This window comes from Thamnophis sirtalis, unplaced genomic scaffold (assembly GCF_051295495.1).
Source record: "Thamnophis sirtalis isolate CommonGarterSnake01/CBP01778 unplaced genomic scaffold, rThaSir2_p1.2 scaffold_20, whole genome shotgun sequence".
In the NCBI taxonomy this organism is placed as follows: domain Eukaryota; kingdom Metazoa; phylum Chordata; class Lepidosauria; order Squamata; family Natricidae; genus Thamnophis; species Thamnophis sirtalis.
In genome coordinates this window covers 611294-632942 of record NW_028261400.1, presented here as the reverse complement: position 1 = coordinate 632942, position 21649 = coordinate 611294, and the positions used below count along the sequence as shown (strand labels likewise).

The window sequence follows — 21649 nt, the reverse complement described above, 5'->3', positions numbered from 1 at the left end:
TATGGAGGGAAAAAACAATCCTCTCCAAAAAGGGGCCAGAGGAACAAAATGGAGGATGCGGGGTCTTTGCCAGTTTTAGCTGTCCTACTCACTGCCTGCAGAGGCCAGGCATCACTTAAAGGCCAGACTATAGGCTGCCCCTTACAGGCAGTGAGAGGGACAGCTAAAGATGGCGCAAGCCCCATGGGGTCCTCCATTTTGTGGCGGGAAAGTGGCAAAGGAGAAAAGTGGAGAACTGTGGAGTATTTATTTCCCTCCTTTTTCCCACTGGGTTCCGTGTGTGGAACCTTCCCTCTTCTTTTGGCCTCTTGAGTAAAAACCATCCTGGTTTTGTTGTCCCCCAAACTCACTCCTGCTTAGTGTCAAAGCCGATAAGCCTCCGGACACAAGGTGTGATAGAGAATCCTACTTTTACTTTGGTTCCCAGATGGAAGGATTGAAAAGCTAATCAAGGGCCAAGAGGAGAATCTCACAGTCAAGGGAGGGTCTCCCCTTTGCCCTTCCCCTAATCATGCAGGCACAACAGGCCCTTCTGGTTTGGTTCTTTGGATTTTACCTTTTTTTTTTAATGGAAATTTTGGGAAGAAAAACTTTTACAAATATTTACCTCCCTCCCCTAAGGTGACCAGATTTTCAGATTGGTAAAGAGGGACACCATTGACCGCGGGGGGTGGGGGGGGCTTGATTAAAAATTTTATATTTTGTCAAACATGACCCCAGGACACTGAAACCATCATAAATACGAATCTGTTGCCAAACATCAAAATTTTGATCACGTGACCATGAGGATGCTGCAACGGTCACTAAGTGTGAAAATGGTCATCAGACACTTTTTTCAATGCCATTGTAACTTTGGTCACTAAATGAACTGTTTGAGGCTTGCATTAAAATGCCTTATGCCAGCTTACATTTGCAAGAGAGAGAAGCTAAACTCCTTGTTAGAATTGAAATAGAAATGAATAGAGTAGAGTAAAATAGAATAGAATAGTTTATTAGCCAAATGTGATTGGACACACAAGGAATTTGTCTTTGGTGAATATGCTCTCAGTGTACATAAAGAAAAATAAAATAGCAAGATAGTGGGATCCTTGCTGCACCTAGCCTTCACTAATCCTCTCAATTTCATCAAAATCAGTAAAAATCAATCATGCTTTTTTATTTTTATTTATTATTTTGCTATGGCCACATATGAATATATATGCACATTCCAAACAGATTTTCTTACTAAACAGCCACCATTCTCATCCATAGGCCACTAAAGGCCTCACCAACCTTTTCTGTATTCTTTCATTTCCTTCCATCCATTTTATTTATTTAATACAGAGTAGATTAGGCTGTCAGACTTAGTCATTCTTCTAACATGACAACAATTCTTACCAACAAGGACGGTATTGGCACATTTTAGCTAATGCAACCTAAACATAACCAAAGCCTATTTCACTTCAAGTATGCTAACTTTATTCTATGCCTTCCCACGCATTACATGGCTTGAACGTTCGCGGATCGCCACCAAATTGCACAGGTGGTTGTTCTACCAGATGGACATCCTTACTTTTTCTCGAAAACGGGAGAGAGGCTGCCTTTCCTAGTCTAGCCCCGTAACAACAACCCTACGAGGTAGGCTGGGTTTTAAAAAAAAGCGAGTGTCGGGGAATTCTGTGACTGCACCACCTCTTCGCTGCTCTCGCTTCTCAGGGAGCCCCCTTTCCTCTCGCCGAGCAGCCCGTTCTCGGAACAAAACGCCTCCCCGCCACCGCTGTCCTTCCACCAAAACGGAGGGAGAGAGCTTGCACGGTCCGCCGCACACCGCCCTTTCCCAGCGCAACCCCTCTCGGCACCGTCCCCACCGACTGCCAGGCGTATCCGCCTCTGAGCCTCTCCGCGCAGTCACCCCCTTCCCCGTCGCGCCCCCCACGCCAAAAACAAACCACCAGTGCTCCTCCCGCTCCCCCGCTCCCCAGGCCTGCAGCGCCCTGAAGCGCGCCTCGCTCTTCAGCTGGACGCCGCCGCGCATTTCCCCCCGAAGTTCTGCACGCGAGGGCTCCACCCAGCTTCTAGCGCCGGAGACTGCCGGAGCCCGAGAGCCGAGAAGGAAAAGACCGGAGGGAAGCACGCTCCGCCTCCAAGCCCAAGGCTTCTCAGCAGCTGCCCGCCTCTGAGTTCTCGGCGGCGGATGGGCAAGAGGAAGCGGGCAGGCTAGCTCGGAGCGCAAAAGCCATCCTCCGCGCCGCAGCCGTGTCTGGATCAGCCCTCTGGAATTCTGCTCACTTTCTGCCTACTTTCTCCTCCGCTGGACCCCAAAGTTCAAATCCGCCCTGCTGGAGGAATTCCACTTATGGCCTCAGGTCTATTTACCAGTTAGAGGGTCTGGAATTGACCGTTGCCAGTTGGGGGGCGCAGAGGAACCCAGCAGACAGACGGGAGAGCGGGGGAGGAGGGAAGGAAGAGATCCCATCCAGGGTAAAAAGAGGGAAAAGCGGAGAGCCTACCCTGCACGGGATCTCTTCCTCCCCCACCCCCAGGTCTCCCGTCTGTCTGCTGGGTTCCTCTGCGCCCTGCGATGCCCGTCTGGGTTGGCTTCCTTGGACACTCAGCCCCCACCCCCACCTTCCCTCCGACCAACTGTCAGTTTATTCTTCGCTACAAACAAAACACGGGGAAGCCGGCATCGAGTTTTCGGTGACTCCGAGGTGCGCTAACTGAAATGCGGTCTTCCTTCAGTCTCTGCTCGGAGCCTCTGGGATGATCGTTGGCGGGTGGGGGAAGCGAGGGCGCAGCTGAGCCGGGGAGGCAGAGATGAGAAGTGAGGGCTAAATGCAAAGCGCGCCGAAGAGAGCAAGCGAAGCATCCCCAAAGCGAAGGACGGGCGGGAAGCGCTTGGCCAGTATGTGAGAAGGCAGGCTGGAAGTGGCCGCGGAAGGGAAAAGAGGCGGCCACGGGTATCGGTTCTCCTTGCGGTAGATAAGGGAGGTTCGTAGCAAGGGTCCGCCGGCAGGTAGGCTTGGGCGGGGCGAAGGCCTCAGGTCGGGGGAGCGAGAATTTGCGGGGAGGAAACAGAGATGGCCGAGAGTTGAAGTAGGCACCAAATCACCGCCGGGTGGAAAAGTTTCGGCAGCCGAAAAGGAACAGGAGCCCAACGGAAAAGAGAAGTTCTGGGACTTTATGCCGTGTGGAGGGAAATAAACACTTCCCCGCAAGAGTCTTCGGCACTCTTTTTAATGACTTTAAATAACAGAGGAAAGCCCCTCCCTCCCTCCGTGTGTGTGTGTGTGTGTGAATGTTTCCATTGTGAAACATAATCACTTCCTTTTAAGGATTTTGCGTAATTCTGCAGAATTCTTCCAAAGTGCTCCCGCTTCTGCTCTGCCAGTGATGTCGGTGCCTGATCTGAGCCCTGAAGGGTGGAAGGAGAAAATATCGTCACACGCAGAACGATCAAGAGAAAGACGAGAGACAGAGGGACAGCAAAGGGGACGGTGGGAAGCTCACAACATCACAAATGCTATACTAATCATCACATTAACATTGTGTACAATGTAAGTCACCCAGAGGCGTCTTTTGGTGAGACGGGGAGGGGGGGGGAATTTTCATCAATAAATAGTCTCTTACATTTTAATCATTTCAACCATAATAATCATAAAACATGCTGGCTGTTAAGTCAAGTGTCAAACCTGATGACCCCCCTCCGCTCTCCCTGATGTATCGGTAAATGAACACGCAGGTCACTAAGTGGGGCTCAGGGCTGCAGGAGGCCCTCCTTGTCCTTCTTTCAGCTGCTTTGGAGAATAGGGTGACCCCTTCTTCTCTGGAGTAGCCCCTCACCTATCGGAACTCCTGTCACTCCTAGTCTTTCTTTCCACTAGACTAGAGGAACCCAGTTCCTGCAACCGTTGCTCATATTTTAGCCTCCAGGCCCCTCATCCTGCGCTTTGGCTACCAAGCAGGATCCCTGCATCGTTTTCTGGGGCAAGGGAGAGACTTCGCAGACGGGCGACGGAGCAGACCTGGGGGGAAGAAGAAGTGGTCACTTGGGAGGGCGGGGAAGGGGGCGCGGCGGGTCAGGTTCTTCGGAGCAGTTTGGCAGCCAAAGGTGCGAGGATCGGGCGCTCTCCCCCGCCCGCCTGTTCTCCGAAGCCAATTTCCTCCCGTGCAGGTTTTTAAGCCCGCGGGGTGTGTTTCCCCTCCCTTCCCGGTCACCTGCTCCCCGAGAACTCCGAAGAGCGCCTGCGGTTTCTTCCGTGGGTAGCCCGAGACGGAATCCACGGGCCAGGTAGGCGTCTCACCCGCGGAACCCAAACAATGTCACCCCTGGCTCCTTTTGCAGGCGGGTTGCGCTCCCCGCGAGAATCGACCGCACTTTGCCTTCTTCCGAGACGGTCCCTCTCCGAGGCTGTTGCGGCGGGATAGAAAGGAGGATCGGGGTTGACTTTCTTCCTCCACCCGCCACGGACTGTCGGCGGACTGTCCCACCTCGCACCTCCGCCTTGCGAAGGCTGCGATCCGCATCCGCGCCTCCCCCGCCCCGATCCTTCCTGCTAAGACCCAAGGGTGCTCAGCTTTTGGCAGTTATCAATATGGTCACGAGGCGCGATTGATGGGAAAGGAGAGATAAGGGGTGATTGAGCGGCTATTTTCCTCGGAGGAGAGGGGATGGGTGGTGGGTGCGGAGAGATTAAGACAACGCGGTTGATAAAGAGGAGGGGTTAAGGAAGGGTTCGGGAGGAGGGTAGGCTCTCCACAGGATGGGAACCTGAGGATGTTCTGCACTCAGAGTGACCCCTGCAAGTTTTGGGACTCCTACATGCCCCTCCCAATAATTGGGCTCCCTTCAAAGAGGGTGGGAGATTCTTAGTGTCCTGTTAGGGACCATGCAAGCCTGCCCCGTCCAGAGGGTGGGTGGTGGAGGGAAAGCCCCTTTTCTTTGCAGACAGTAAGTGCCGCGAGCACATTGGTTGGTCATCTCAGACAACCGTCTTTTGTTAAAGAGGGTTTTCACTTTTTTCCCCGCCCATGGGGAACGGAGGCTGCTGTATTAGGGATTTGTCCGAAGACGCGCTTCCATATAATTCATGACTTTGTGTGTGTGTGTGCATGTAGGCAGAGAGATTTCCTTGGATGAGGAAATGTGTGTCATCTGAAAGATTATGGAGCAGGAGGAGGGTGAATGTGGGCTGTGATGCACGGCTAACCCTCTAGAGATTTTAGCAGAGCACAAAGGGATTGTGGATCCCAGTAGCAGCAACGGCAGCAAACGTCTTCCTTGCCAGCTTCTAAACTGGGGTGTTGTGGAAAGAAGGGAACCCTTGAATGCCAAGCTAAGAGTAAATTTTAGGCAACCAGATAGTGAGTTAGCTCTCTGATAGTGAAAAGTTGCAGGCTGCTTAATTCATTCTCAGAGTACATTCTCTTTCCGTTTTTGCCCTTGGTTTCAATTGGGATTCAGATAAGAACTGTAGTCCAAGAGCTAAATCCCGTCAGAAGGGGGATGAGTGCAAACGCCCCTTCCACTGTAAGGCTATGAAGCTGGAGCTGATATGTCAAAGTCTCCAGTTTAAATGTCATCTTAGCTGACAACTGTCAGTTAAGGTACCTACCCCCATCTCCTGAACCCTGTTCCCTCTAAAGTGCGCGGCCGCGCACATGGCAAGAAAACCCCGCGCAGGACTTTTCAACTCCCGCGCAGAGATTTCTTTCATAGCAAACGTGGGGAAGTCCTTTGCAGGCAGCTAGAACTGGCCGCCCGCAAAGGACCTCCCCAGAGGAATCTCATGTCCTGCAGCCCAAACTTTCTCCTCCCAGCAACTTGGCCTGTTGGATACAGTTGTAGCGGGGGAAGAATGGGCTGGGTGGGCTGGCTGGTTGGGGAGGGGGGAGCCCTTTAAAGCCCTGCTGCCGCGGCTTCCCAGGAAGACTTCCTTTCGGCTCGCGGTTTCCCTTGCCTGCCTTAACCAAAGCTTGGCGCCCCGCCTCTGCTTTCGCTCTCCCTCCCTCAGCTGTGCAGCAGCAGCAGCTCTCAGCCTAGGGCGGCAGCGTCACACAGGCTGTGGAAGGAGGGGGAGGAGGAGGGAACCAAAGAGAGGCTTTTAGGGGCCTGCGCCCCACAGCCAGGACCGTCCTTGCACCTCAAGCCGCGTTTCTTCGTGCAAAGCCCTTCGGGCGTCAGGCGGAGCTCTTGGGTTGCCCAAACCAGTTCCTCCCAGGTTCAAAACTACGGAGGGAGGAACTGGATTGGGCAACCCGCGCTCACATACACACATACACACATACAAGAGCCAAGGTGGCGCAGTGGTTAAAATGCAGCACTGCAGGCTACTGCTAGATCAGCAGGTCAGCGGTTCAAATCTCACCGGCTCAGGGTTGACTCAGCCTTCCATCCTTCCGAGGTGGGTAAAATGAGGACCCAGATTGTTGGGGGCAATATGCTGACTCTCTGTAAACCGCTTAGAGAGGCCTGAAAGGCCTATGAAGCGGTATATAAGTCCACTGCTATTGCTATTGCTATTGCTATTGCTACACACATACACACATACACACATACACACAGAGAGAGATTCGGCTGCATCTGGCTCATTTGCAAAAAGCCCAGAAAAGGAAGTCGGTCGGGGGCAGAGGAGGGGGGGAGACCCGTCGGAGAAACCGACGGTCCCGAGGCCGGAGGAGGGGGGTTCTTCCCCAGACAGGGCTCCCCAGGAGAGGGCGAGGCACCCCTCCCCCATCTCCCTACTGTCAATGTCGCACAGGAGGGCTGTTTCTATCTCGGTGCTTTCATGGAGAGTCAGCGAGAGATCCAAGCCATCCAGCGAAGGCAGACTGCTGTTTAGTAAGAATGTTTTAAATATTGCATTTCAGCTTATTTGTCATGGATTGGTGATCAACCTACTTGCAAATATAAATTCTTTTTCATATGGCGTGCTGGTGCTCTGCAGATTTTATTTGATTTTAGAAAAAGAAAATAAAGGCTTCTTGGTCCACCTGGACCGGAAAGTCAAAATCCAGAAAATTAACCTTGTTTAGGAAAGTTTTGCACTGGTGGAAAAATAGTGTTTTCCAGTGAAAGTTTTTTCCCTACTTTTCCTTGTTTGCTTTTTTGGCCTCTATTCCTTCTCTCCTCTCCTCTTTTCTTTCTTCCTTTTTTTTCCTTTTTTCTTTCCTTCCTTCCTTCTTTCTTCCTTTCCTCTTTCTCTCTCTTTCTTTTTTCTGCCTCTTTTTCTTATCCTCCCACCCTCCTCTCCCCTTTCTTTTTCTCTTTCTCCTCTTTCCTTCTCCCTCTGTCTCTGTTTCTCTCTCCCTCTCCCTTCTTTCCTTCCTCCCTTCCTTCCTCTCCCCTCTTTGTTTGCTTCTTTAAGTGCTCCAATTGCTAATCTACATCAGTTGGTAATTTATTCATAACTTGCTAATATCACTGCAGACTATTGGATAGTAAGGGGGAAAGTATAGTCCTCAACTTACAACAGTTCACTTAATGACTAAAGCTACATCAGCACTGAAAAAAGTGAATTACAGCTGTTCTTCACACATGATCATTGCAGCATCCCCATGGTCATAGGATCAAAATTTGGATCTTTGGCAACTGCCTCATATTTATGACGGTTGCAGTGTCCTGGGGTCACCTTTTGCAACCATCTGCCAAGGAAAGTCAGTAGGAAAGTCAGACTGACTTAACAACCAGGTTACTGATTTAACCGCAGTGATTCACTTAACTGTAGCAAGAAAGGTTGTAAAATGGGGCAAAACTCACTTAACAAATGTCTCATTTAGCAATAGAAACTTTGGGCTCAATTATGGTCATAGATTGAGGACTACCTGTATAGGGAGATTTCGTTACTTAATGGATATTTACATGGTAGAATTGAGTTTCAAAAAACACTAATTTTGTTGTCTTGGGTGACATCTATGAAAAAAATCCAGGTGCTCAGGTATGAAAATGTGCTGCTCAAACACTATACTTTTCCGCTCACACTGAAAAAAAATTAGAGGGAACATTGCTCACTGGATGTCACAGACTCCTTTGTCCAGTCCTGGCCATATTCTATGTTCCCTACGAGGAAGGACCTTTTCTGCAGAAGTTCCTCCTTGGCAAATGGCCCTGTGGGAAGGGCTGGGGGTTGTGTCTGAGTGACCACCGGAGCATTTGCAGACTGACTCAAGGAAGTTTTTCACAAGTGCAAGGAGCATCTCACCACATCTTCCACCTGCCATTTCGGAACTTCTAAGGATGGAGGCCTCCGTGAACGCTTACCCGTGTCAGTGTTTCTCAACCTTGGCAACTTGAAGATGTCCGGACTTCAACTCCCAGAATTCCCCAGCCAGCATTCACTGGCTGGGGAATTCTGGGAGTTGAAGTCCGGACATCTTCAAGTTGCCAAGGTTGAGAAACACTGCCCGTGTCCATTGTAACCTATTAACACCCACTTGTTTGAGAAGAAGAAGCAGAGATTGGAGAGGAAGGGATTAAAAGGGAGCCAACACAATTTGGAACACACTGGGCTGTTTGTATAATGGGTTTGGAGATGTTGGTGCCACTGTCGGCCTTTCAACTGTTATTCTGCATGGTGAGTTTGCTTACTCTCTTGTAATCCCTTCCTCTCCTCTCCCACCTAGGGGTAGGGAAAGAAAAGCCACAAGTGGGCACAGGATAATGCATACCGACTGTAATGTTAATCACGTAAGTGAAAAATGCTGTGAAATCATACATGTATCGATTGTAAAGTTATTTTTAGAGCACCAGCATAACTTCAAATAGTTACTGAAGAAATTAATTAGTCAGTGAGGTTTTGATGTCACTCCGTTTCTCAGAGACGTATATTATTATAAAAGATCCCAGCTTTGTATGTTGGGAATTACTATTAATGAATTGGTTCGACAATCTTCAATGATCTTCCAGGTTGCCTGACCACCTCTGGCACTGAGCTTTTTTGAGTGCCCACGTAACTCTAAATAAATAAATAAATAAAATACTGTTGCAGAATCATACAAGTCTGAAAGTAGAAATCTCCTTTGCCCCTCCTGTGCTCCAAAAGAGGATTGAAGCCTGGGAAACAGGCCCTGGTTATTTAACAGAAGTGCAGATTTACCACCAGCTTATCAAGTAGTTTAGGAACTGAGGGATTGTCAGCACAAGACACAACGAACCAACCAACCGGAAGACATTGCATAAATGTGAAGCATAGAATAGCCCAAAGAACATACATACAAGAGCAGAGTTGGAAGGGACCTTGGAGGTCTTCTAGTCCAACCCCCTGCCTGGGCAGGAAGCCCTATACCGTTTCAGACAAATGGCTATCCAGCATCTTCTTAAAGACTTCCAGTGTTGGGCATTCACAACTTCTGGAGGCAACTTCTGTTCCACCGATTAATTCTTCTGTAAGGAAATTTCTCCTCAGTTCTAAGTTGCTTCTCTCCTTCATTAGTTTCCACCCATTGCTTTTTGTTCTGCCCTCAGGTGCCTTGGAGAATAGTTTGACTCCCTCTTCTTTGTGGCAACCCCTGAGATATTGGAAGACTGCTATCATGGCTCCCCTAGTCCTTCTCTTCATTAAATTAGAAATACCCAGTTCCTGCAACCGTTCTTCATATTTTAGTCTCCAGTCCCCTAATCCTCTTTCTTGCTCTTCTCTGCACTCTTTCTAGAGTCTCCACATCTTTTCTACATCATGGCGACCAAAACTGAATGCAAATATTCCAAGTGTGGCCTTACCAAGGCCTGATAAAGTGGTATTAACCCTTCACGTGATCTTGATTCTCTCCCTCTGTTGATGCAGCCTAGAACTGTATTAGCTTTTTTGGCAGCTGCTGCACATGGCTGGCTCCTATTTAAATGGTTGTCCACTAGGACTCCAAGATCCCTCTCACAGTTACTGCTATTGAGCAAAGTACCACCAAAGTGCCCTTGGGGTTTGTTTTTGTTTTTTGCTACTAAGCCATCTCCATCTTTCATTCCAGCCTCAGTCTCCCCGTTAGCCCTGTGAAGGAATCCAGCCTATTTATTTTATTAAGTTTAAGCTCTACCCACCTCACAGTTCAACAAGAAGCACAACCAGGAGGAACAGCCCTGTCTTTATTGCACGGCTGCATTCACAGGACCTCGCAAGATGCTGGGTTCCCCCATGGAAATGGAGATGGGGTAGGCTGCCCTACGACAGCCATAGGGTAGCCCATCCCCATCAGGGGAGCCCAAATCAAGATTGGACTGGAAACCAGGGGAAGAGGGGGTGAGACTGGGAGAAAGGGGGAGGAAAACCAGGGCAACAGACCCCCCGACAAGCTCTGAGGGGAGAGAACAGGGCAGCCCCTCCTGCAAGACTCCAACATGGCTTCAAATTTACCCAACCGCAGCTGTGAAAGCCCTTTTAGTGTCAGTGTTTGAAATATCATCCAGAATTAAATCAGAGTCCAAGGCAGAACTTTCCTCAAACTTCCAATTTATGAAGAGACACCCGAATCTGAAAGTTTCCGGGGTTTCCCACCCAGTTGAAAGTTGATGATCTTGTGTGTCCCCCCCCACCCACAAGTCCATCCCATGGTCCAATCTTCTTCAGCCACGCTGGCAATTCCACCCATCCACTTCCGATCAAGTGCAGAGACAAAGGATGGCCTTGGGCTTCTAGAAAGGAATGTTTTATTTTGACAACAACGTCCTACTGCTTCCTATTCCCCCTCCCAATTCCCCACTAATGAAACAGCATAGTAAAAGAAGAGAGAGGGTGGCAGGCCAAAGATCCTAAAAGGAATATGACTGCAGGCCTGACACTTAGCCTACCCCACAGGCACGTGGAGGAGAAAAGAGCAGGGAATGCTATGTGGGTTACTTTGGGCTCCTGAATGTTAACTAAACAAACAAATGTGGGTTTTTTTGAGGGGGTCCAGACGAGGCAGCAGCAAAAGCAGCTTGTGGGGCAGTTGGGACGCAGGGGAGGAAGGCCTGGGTGGCTGCAGAGAAGTGACATGGGAGAGCTACCCTTCAAACCCTTCCCATTAGCCACATGGGTAATTGAGTTCATTGGGCAGCCAAGAGAAGCCTCCTTGCCCCAAAGGCTCCTCTTGAAAGCCTCCAAGGAAGACCAGGGGGGATCTGAAGTGAAGCGGCAGGAGGGACAGTCATCTGAGATGTCCATCAGGTGGATCAGAAGTGGGCGATGGGCCCAGGAGGTACTGGTGGTCTCCCCCAGGAGGCTGGCCAGAATCGGACCAGCAGCCTCCCTCCTTCAGCTGCTGGGAAGAAAACAAAGACGGCGTTTGAGCTTTAGTAGACAGGAAGGGCCAGAAGGGAGGTAGGAGGGCAAAAGGAAAAGGGGGAGTTTGGCCGCAGCAATTATTTATTTATTTCAAAACGGTGCCCCCCTTCCTTCTACCATGAAGGAGATGCGAACCTTCGTGGCCCCTATCTTGAGTTCGGCAAATCTGGCAGAGATGAGGGAGGCTTTGTGTGGTGGAGGTACTTGGGATCGGTCTAAATCTATGGATCCTGAGAAATGGAGAGGATCTTCTGAGCTCTTAGCTGAGCCCTCTGTGGATTAGACCCCCTGTCCTACTTGGGTGGCCAGAGGGATCAGCGAGGGTCTAGGGAGCTGGAGGCAGAGGAGGATAAATCCATCCTTCATTGAAGAGATGCTGTCCAACCTTCTCCTTTGGAGATGGTGGCTGAGCTACAGTCAGACAGAGACCTGGACAAAAAGAGAATCAGGTATTGCTTGATTATATTTCCTAAAATTTTCCCAGTTCCAGTTCCGAGGTGGGTTCCTCCCAGTTCGGCTGAACAAGCAGTGGCGGTGGCAGGAGGCTCCACCCATCCACCTGGACACTTCTGTGCACGCACTGAAGCATTGCGCAGCGCAAGCACAAGCAAATCGGTAGTAAACCGGTTAGCAACCCACCACTGGTCCGGTTGATCTGCAATTTCCTGTAACTTGGTCTGAAAGTCCCCATACCGAATGAATAGGTATAAAGCAGAGGTTCCCAAACTTGGCAACTTTAAGACTTGTGGACTTCAACTCCCAGCTCTGCTGGCTGGAGAATTCTGGGAGTTGAAGTCCACAAGTCTTAAAGTTGCCAAGTTTGGGAGCCACTGGGATAAAGGAGCTGGTCCCTGGCTCAACAGGAGTAACTGTGAGAGGGATCCAAGTCTCAGCCAGCAGTGTGCGGCCTCTTCCAAAAACGGCAATCCAGTTCTAGGCTGCGTCAACAAAGGGAGAGTTTCAAGATCATGGAACTTGCTGGGACCATTTCATATTGCACTTTATACATTTGCACTTTATTTGAGCGTTGCATGTTAAAGAAGAATTATTATTCAAGTACATACAATTAAATACTGCAACGGAGCTTGCCATCAAGGTCATAACTAGGGACGGTCATAAAGAGGGTCGGTCACCTGACCAACCAGAACGTTATTGGGATATTTTAAAGGGCTTTGCTGATGGGTCCCCAGCCAAGGGGGCAGTTTTAGACAGAGCTACGTGGGGCCACGTTTCCCACCTTAGAAAGTGTATTTCTGATTTATGAAGCCCCAATGTGGAAGCGGTTCGCCTTTGCTTCTTCCAGGCAGAGTGGAGATCTCTTTGTGGTCTCCTGTCCCTTCCACAGCCAATTGGGCCCATTTCAATTAGAGGCCAGCTGGCAGCTGCCACTCACGGGAAAGCTTGACCTGGGATGACCTTTCCCAGGATCCCCAACCGTCCTTTGTGGAAAACAGGCCACTGCAGCCCCTGAGCATGTACAGAGTTTATTTCCGCCCCCTGTTCCCACCCCGCCTTCTCCGGCCCGTTTGGTCGTAGCCAGACTTTGTCCGGAGCTGGGGGGGCTTTTTGGTCTCCTCGGCTGGGACGTCCAGCGGCTTCTGTGCCATGGGGGGCCTTGAGGTCTCCTCCACTGCAGGGTTGGGGGTCCCTGTGGCCAGAGGTCCATGGCCTCCTCAACCGCAGGGGATCCGGTCTAGGGGATCCACTCCAGAGGACCCACAGAAGCAGAGCAACTGCATGAGCCTCTCCAGCTCCTTCTCCAGGGGGCCCAGAGCTCCCCCCGCGGCTGGTCTCCCCCCTGCTCAGCTCCAAAGGGAGGAGGGGTCCTTTCCACCCCCTGCAGGAAAGGGTGGGGGGTGATCCCCTCCTGGGATCCGCTTCTTCCCCCCCCCCCCTTGGGATCCCTGGCTTTCCAGTGGATTCCCCTGTCCCTCCTTGGCTACCTTGTCGCCCAATGGCCTCCCGGAATCCCCTCGGGCTGAGTTCCATCCCTTCCCGGGATCCCTTCGGCTGCTTGGCTCCTGGCCCGGCGGTTCTCCTCCTTGCGGTGGAAGGGCCTTTTCCCAGGGGTCGCCCGAGCCTGGAAGTCTTCGGAGCCTGCGTGCTGCGTCTCCCTGGCAGGAGAAGCCGGGGAAGGGAGGACGCGGGCCTTCCCTTCGGAGCCTCCCCTTCAGCTCCCCGGGCGAAGCTCCGCCGCCCCCGCCAGGAGCCTCCCGCGCCCAAAGGAGCCGCCAGAAGGGAAGGATCGGCGGGGGCTCCGCGGGCGGTGGGAAGGGAGAGGCCACCGCGGCTCCGCCCACCGAAGCCCCGCCCTCCCTCCGCCTCTAGGTGTGGCTGGCTGTGGGCGGGGGGCGGAGCGAAAGGAGGGGCCGGAGTGGGGACAGACGCGCGCAGCGCAGAGGACGCTGGGAAAGCAGCTCCCTCCCAGCGACGGAGCTCGGTGGGCGGAGCTACGGAGGCCAAGAGGGACCGTTGCTGAGGCGGAAAACCAGAGCGGAAAATGAAATAAAAGAAAGGAACGTGGCGGCGAAGGGAAGGCTGGAGCCCAATTTGGCGTTTGGGGGTCACCGCCACAGGAGGAACCGTGTCGAACGGCATCAGGAAGGTTGAGAACCGCCGTTCTAGTGGGTCCGTTTCTCTCCTTCGGGGGAACGTCAAGGAGGCGGCGCCTGGAGGGGAGGAGGCGGGGCTTCGCAGGAAGGAGGGGCTGGTATATGGAGCGGCTTCACTTTCGGAACCAGAGAGCTGACGGAAGGAGCGGTTCCCTTCGGAGGCGGAGAAACCGGAAGTAAGTAGAGGCTGCTGGGACGGAGTGGCAGCCTGGGAGGGTCTCCTTCGGGTCCTCGTGAGGGGAGGCCTCGGCCTGGGCTCTCCTGCGGTGAGGGGGACGCCGCCGTGACCCGCCTCTCTTTCTCCCCTGCAGGAGGACGGAGGAGCCCGGCGGGTGAGGGAAGGAAGGAAGCGCCGCCCGAGAGGAGGAGGAGGAGAGCGGGCCCCGCGGAGCAGCCCCGGGAGACGGCGGGGAAAGGCCGGGAGGCTCCGGAGCTGCAGGAGGGATGAGCCCAGCGGGAGCCCAGGAAAGGCGGCTGCCTGGAGGGCGATGCGAGGAGGAGGAAACGGGGGGAGACGCCGAGACGGGCCTGGAGTGCGGAGGGTCCTTCGGAAGACCCCGGAATCCCCAAAGGATCCAGGAGGAAGAAGAGAAACATCAGTGCCAGGAATGTGAAAAATTCTTCAAGAGAAATCAGTGTCTTCGAAAGCATCTAAAGGTCCATTCAGGAGAAAATCCTCATAACTGTGTGGAGTGTGGAAAGAGTTTCAGTGAGAGGAGCAGCCTTTATGCACATCAAAGGATCCACACAGGAGAAAAACCTCATAAATGTCTGGAGTGTGGAAAGAGCATCACTGAGAGGAGCAACCTTTATAGACATCAAAATATTCACACAGGAGAAAAACCTCATAAATGTCTGGAGTGTGGAAAGAGCTTCAGGCGGAGGAGCAGCCTTTATGCACACCAAAGGATCCACACAGGAGAAGAACCTTATGAATGTCTGGAGTGTGGAAAGAGCTTCAGTGAGAGGAGCAACCTTTATAGACATCAAAGGATTCACACAGGAGAAAAACCTCATAAATGTCTGGAGTGTGGAAAGAGCTTCAGTCAGAGGAGCGACCTTTATGAACATCAAAGGATCCACACAGGAGAAAAACCTCATAAATGTCTGGAGTGTGGAAAGAGCTTCAGCCAGAGGAGCACCCTTTATAGACATCAAAGGATCCACACAGGAGAAGAACCTCATAAATGTCTGGAGTGTGGAAAGAGCTTCACTGAGAGGAGCAACCTTTATAGACATCAAAGGATCCACACAGGAGACCATCCTCATAAATGTCTGGAGTGTGGAAAGAGCTTCAGTGAGAGTAGCAGCCTTTATAGACATCAAAGGATCCACACAGGAGAAAAACCTCATAAATGTTTGGAGTGTGGAAAGAGCTTCAGTCAGAGTAGCAGCCTTTTTATACATCAAAGGATCCACACAGGAGAAAAACCTCATAAATGTCTGGAGTGTGGAAAGAGCTTCACTGAGAGGTGCAACCTTTATAGACATCAGAGGATCCACACAGGAGAAAAACCTCATAAATGTCTGGAGTGTGGAAAGAGCTTCAGTCGGAGGGGCAGTCTTTATGCACATCAAAATATTCACACAGGAGAAAAACCTCATGAATGTCTGCAGTGTGGAAGGAGCTTCAGTGAGAGGAGCAACCTTTATAGACATCAAAGGATCCACACAGGAGAAGAACCTCATAAATGTCTGGAGTGTGGAAAGAGCTTCAATGAGAGGAGCAGCCTTTATAGACATCAAAGGATCCACACAGGAGAAGAACCTCATAAATGTCTGGAGTGTGGAAAGAGCTTCAGTGAGAGGAGCAACCTTTATAGACATCAAAGGATCCACACAGGAGAAAAACCTCATAAATGCCTGGAGTGTGGAAAGAGCTTCACTGAGAGGAGCAACCTTTATAGACATCAAAGGATCCACACAGGAGAAGAACCTCATAAATGTCTGGAGTGTGGCAAGAGCTTCAGTGAGAGGAGCAGCCTTTATGCACATCAAAGGATCCACACAGGAGAAAAACCTCATAAATGTCTGGAGTGTGGCAAGAGCTTCAGTCATAGGAGCAGCCTTTATAAACATCAAAGGATCCATTCAGGAGAAAATCCTCCGCCCAATCAGGCAGGGGGAGGCCGAGGGGCCCTCCTGGGACTGCAGCCCTTCCCTCCCCCTGGGGTCCTCCCCTAGTCAAGGTGGGTTGGGAGGTCTGGGGGTGCAGCCAGGCGAGCGAAAGCTGAAGGGGCCACGGAGTTTTCCGCCCTTTCAATGCTCTCCTCGTTTTGCACTGAAGACCTGAGCTAATGTGATGCTGGACCCACTGAGGCTTAGACCGATGGAGGAAGTTCCCTTCTGAGCTGACACAATAAGAACAAGCCAGCTGGAAGGGACCTTAGAGGTCTTCTAGCCCAACCCTCTGCTCAAGCAACAGATCTCATCCCGAAGGTGCTTTTTCAGGAGGCAACTGGATTTTCTTTCCCTTCACTTCTCACCCAAGAAATGTCCTCCGTTAATAGGACAGAGCAGAAGGGAATTCTTTATTGGCCAAGTGTGATTGGACACACAAGGAATTTGTCTTTGGTGCATCACCTCTCACAGTGTACCTGAAGTAAAATAAAAGGCATCCATCAACATACAACACTTGGTGATAGTCGTAAGTTACTTATAAGCAATCAAATCATACTAAGAAACAAACAGAACCATCTAAATTGTAAAGATACAAGCAACATAGTCATAAGTGGGGAGAGACAGTTACCGAGAAGAGTAAGAAGAAGAATAGTAATGCAGTCTTAGGAGGTGTTGTGGGAATTCGTTGTTGAGCAGAGTGATGGCAGGTGGGGGAAAGCTGTTCTTGTGTGTAGTTGTCTTGGTGTGCAGTGTCCTATGCACCCCAGAGACAGTAAGCACGGTAGTCAGCCAGCCCCTCCCCACTTTAGCTGCCTTACCAGCCCCTCCCTCTCCACATCCACCTGCTCCTCCTTTCCAAAAACTGCAGCAGTGGGGGGAAATCCCCTACAATACTGCCCCCTTCCTAGTTGCAGTTTTCAACCTTTTTGAGCCCTTGGAAACCGTCTCTCTGTGTGTGTGTTTTTCCTCCTACACCCTCTCCCTCTGTGGAGGGGACTCCTGTTGCGGCTGCTGCCTGTGCCACTGTGCCCTGCAACATAGCCCTCCACCCCTGGGTTGGCTCTTCGTTGAGCCATTGGGAGCTTGGATTTTCATACAGTGTTTTACCCATCTTCTTCTCCGTTTTATTGTCCTCTCTTGTAAGCCACCCAGAGTCATTGGCAGTTGGGCTCCCCTTTGCTTCTCTCAAACTCTCCCCAATTCAGGCAATCAAGTTCTTTTCGGCTCCACACCAAACTTAGTGCCTGAGTTTGGAGAGTAAGATATGAAAATCCTGCGTGGCTTCATGATGCTGAATCCCCAAGGACATGACCCTCTTTTGCCCATCTTCCAAATGTTGACGGCTCCAGCAGCTGAAGACCCAGAAAGAATCCAACTTGGAGAATATCAACATTGCATGATTTCCTGTTTCTTTTTTCCCCCAACAATGAGATATTGATTTCTATGAGGAAATTCACTAGCAGGAGATTCTCCTCCTTAGCTCCTCTTTAACTGGAGACGGTCTCCTTTTGGGCATGAATTCCAAATTCAGATATCCAGGAAGAAAATGTATCCATGTAGTTGCTGTTTAAAAACACACTTGTCTTCTCCCCAATTTGGGTCTGAGCCTGGTGTGGAAGCCAATGATGGACCCAGACAGGAGGGGCAGGTTTTCTGATTGCTTTTTATTGCAGGACTCCAAGGAAAAAGGTTCCTGGTCAAAAGGCCAAGAACAAAGGATTAAGAAAGCTTTATACATTTTCACTAAAGGAGAAGGCGGGACAAGGTGAAATAATAAGAAATATCCTCTAAAAAACACTTTAGCAATAATTCTACCATTTGTTCTATTGGTCTCTAGCTGTGCCATTCCTAAGCCTTGGCTAACGAAGGCCCCAGGAGTTCTCTAACAGGCGTTTCATTTGCTGCCGGCCATCTCTATTCCTAACTTTTAGCTGAGGTCTGCAAGTTGTCCAATTCTTGTTACTGTTATCAACTTTCTAGCTACCCATAATTGCTGCAAGCTTTACACATGCATATTTCCTGTTGAACAAAGCATTCTTTGTTCTTGTGAGACAGACAGAGCCCCACACCCCAATTACAGTCTTCCTGCTTTACTTTCAAGTGTGTGCTATGACCTTGCTTTAGCACCCAGCCCATCACCCCCCCCTTTGAATCTGAAAATGATCTCATTTTCCAAGGTTCACCCAACAGCAATATCCCTGTACTGGGAGACCTCCTGGTTTACTTACAGGTGGGGAGGCAAAGCAGAAGGCATTGTAATGCACAACAGGTGATTAAGAGAACAATGACTTTGCCTGCCAGGGTCATTATTAGGTACTTAACTAGTGAAATCAGGCAACCCTCCTGTCACTCAATGCCACTTCTCTTTCCATTCGTCCATGGGGGAGGGGGAGTTGCAGCTCTCTTTGTGATGTGTGTAGTTCAGCTGTGGAATTCCAGGATTTCTCCAGAATCTGCACACAGCATTGTTGTCCAAGTAGTGCTCACCCATCTCCTTAGGATGCCAATATCATATCTAGAGCTATTCTATTCTGAACTATCATTGTCCAAATGGCTTCTTGTTCTTTGGCTGCAGCAATAAAAAACTCCCCAGTCTCCTTGGCTAGGATTTCCTCCACCGCTTGTATATGATACAAAGCATTATTGAGGGACCAGAGCCACGGAGCAAAGAAAGGGGTTCAGGTACTTTCTGAGTTGTTCAAGATTCCTGTGGTTTCCAGTCTTCCTTTCAGGTAAAGTGGGCATAATATAGGTACCCACCTATATGGGAAGAGCACAGATACATCACAAAATCATGTGGTCTCATCCCAAAGGTTGTTAAGTTTATTTGTCTTAATATCTTAGCCTTCATGCACACAGACGCACCAATCAGCTAGTGGTAATAATTGGGTAACTCCTAATACTTATGTGGGTAGCTACAAACACCTTTTGGGGAAATGTTCTAATTGAGAAAACACCTACGGGAGATGGCAGTTCTCCTCTCACACAAGTATTGTTCCGGAGGCTTTTGGTTCCAGAACAATAACTTCAGTCCCAGTTCTGCTACTGAGAAAGTCATAGGCTGTGCAGTCCAGGAATCAGGATGGGCAGATCGTGGGTATTTCTTCACTCTGGAAGTGATCAATCCAAGATGCCCGGCCTTCCACTTTTAGGGCTGTATGGGTGGTCTGAAGCCTTTGAAAGGGTCCCTTCCTCTGCTGATCCAAGGAGGTTGTTGGCCCCTGCATCTTTACAAGCGTCCTGTCTGCAGGCTGAAACGGATGCCCTGGGTGATCTAGTCCTGCAGATAACGGGAAAGGAAATTCATCACCCCAGCGAGGTGTCTTGCGCTTTTGGTACAGGGCCAGTGTTAGGTAAGCTCCCCGTTGGGAGAGCAAGTACATTCAGAGAAGTGTTGTGAGAGTTGTGTTGGAGAACACACAAACCAGCATACAGAAACACTGCAGTTTAAATAGGCTTCTACTTTCCTGGAAATATTTGTATTTCACAGCTAGGTTTGTGCGAACAGTTAAACATCACTCGGAAGCTTCAAACAGTCCATCAAACAGTCCAAGTTACCCACGGATAAGTCAGTCAGTCATCAACGTCTTTCAGTTAAGGGATAATCCAAATAACATAGTCCAGTATCATATAATCAGTTCAGAACTCAAAGGTTGCTAGCAGTTGCAGAACTTAAAATAGCTCACTCAGATCAGATCAGCCCAGCATCTAAGGAAGAGAGAGCGAGCTAAGAGTGGGCTCCCTCTTATGGCCGATTGAGGAAAAACAGCAACCAATCACATTTTACAGTATGCTTTAAAGAAACAGGTACAACATTGTTACATGATTTATATATTGCCAACCCAACCATTAGATTATATTCCAAAGAGTCAGTTTGCCCACCAGTGAGATGGGCCTCTCCTCTGCCTTTAGGGAGGGATGTGGTCATCCCAAAAGGGCCTCAAAGAGGCTCAAGCCTATTCGCTTTTGAGGTGCAATGAGGGTGGCAAAGTTTGAGGTGAGCACAGGTGAGCTTTCTGGTGGAGCTTAGCTATCTGTTGTTTTTGTAAATCATTACATTTTTCCCCATAGGAGGACTTGCCAGGTGGTAGGCTGAGTAAAGCTTCCGAGTGATGTTTAACTGTTCGCACAAACCTAGCTGTGAAATATGGGTCCCAATCCAATGATGTACTATTTGGCAGCCCAAACCTAGGAATAATCTCTTCCATTAGGACATTTACTACTTCATGATCTTTATTAGCCCTGCAAGCAAAAGCCTCAGGCCATCCTGTGAAGGGAGATTCTAGTCCCAAAAGAGACTTAAAACCTCCCTTTCTAGGAAATTCAGTCAAGTCTGTATCTCAAATTGTCCCTGGGTAGTTGCCGTTAAGTTGGACTCATAGGGGTGGGTGCCTGGCTCCTTTTGGATTATTTCTGGCACAAATCAGACAAGCTGCTACAGCTCGGAGATAGTGGAATAGAGATCCTTGCCTACCAGACAGCATCTCCTAAAGTTTATCAGTGCTTTTGACCCCCAATGTGTGCCAGCATGTATTTGTTACAAAGGAATCCTTAGAGCAGTGTTTTTCAACCTTTTTTGTGCAGAGGAGCACTGGGTTTCTTTGTAAGAAAGGGAATCAAAATATTTAACCCCTTTCACAGTCGGGGATAGGGACTCTACACACACAAGCATTTACACATCGGCATACTTACAGACAATGTTCCCTCTATTTTTTTTTCAGTGTGTGCGGAAAAGTATAGTGTTTGAGCGGCACATTTTCATGCCTGAGCACCTGAATTTTTTTCACAGATGTTTCACAGAGCAATTGATTTATAGGACCCGAATTGGAATGGAGAAAAATGGTTTTGTGCATGAGAGTGAGTGTGTGTGTGTGTGTGTGTGTTTGAGTGAGTGAGCGAGGGTTCCGGTAAGGGAACTGTGCCTATTTAGAAAAAAAGGTAAATTATTGCAAACATGATGTATGTTTCTAGAGAGAGGGGGGGGGAGATAGAGAGAGAGGGAAGGAGGGAGGGAGGGAGAGAGAGAGAGAGAGAGTATCCCTCCTTCCTGGCTGGACGACTGACTCCCATTTACGATGGTTGCAGTGTCCTGGCATCATGTGATCCCCTTCTGACAAGCAAAGTCAGTGGGGAACAGGGGTGGGTTTCAGGGGGTACCGGTTGGTCAAATGTAGCGTCTCTTCCGGTATTTGTTCTGGAGGCCATGTACTAGAACACTCCCTCCCATTGCCTGCCCCCTTGCTCACTCCCCCCACCCACTCAGTCGCCACTCGCTTGCCCCGCCTGTGTGCAATGCGCTTGCCCCGCCAACAGCCACCTCTTTACCAATAGGATCAGAGGGTGGAATATATGCACAGATGAGGCCCTGGGGATGAGAGGAAAGGTCCTACATGGAGACAGGACTCTGGTGTGGATGGAATGGACATGAAAGTGAGGAATAGAAATTCCGATAAAAACATTTTCTCTCGTCTTCATTTCTTTGCCTTGGCAATTAAGAGCTTTGCTCCTTTCCTGTCTCTCTCTCTCTCTGAAGAGGGAGAGGAGTCGCACGGGGGGGGGGGCTGCCTCAGAAAAAAACTGTTTGTTCTTTTATTCTGCTCTGCAATAGGAAGGAAGGAGGGGGGGCTGCACATTAGCAGTGAGGCAGAAGTTAGCACCTTAAAACCAACTGCCAGGAAGAAT

The 21649-nt window shown here is 50.0% G+C and overlaps 1 protein-coding gene and 1 long non-coding RNA gene across 2 annotated transcripts in view; one reads left to right on the top strand and one right to left on the bottom strand.

Moving 5' to 3' along the window:
• Positions 1–21649, top strand: part of LOC148042234 (uncharacterized) — an 845903-nt gene that overhangs the window by 267463 nt on the left and 556791 nt on the right. Inside the window, exon 5 of the mRNA XM_087703082.1 lies at positions 14645–15899. Within this exon, the coding sequence (XP_087559208.1) occupies positions 14645–15899 (1255 nt within the window). The remainder of the gene's footprint in view (positions 1–14644; positions 15900–21649) is intronic.
• LOC148042245 (uncharacterized) lies at positions 10405–13459 on the bottom strand. The gene is made up of 2 exons (XR_015695232.1): positions 13178–13459; positions 10405–11663 (listed from the first exon to the last, which is right to left on the bottom strand). It is a non-coding gene; the product is annotated as an uncharacterized LOC148042245 (long non-coding RNA).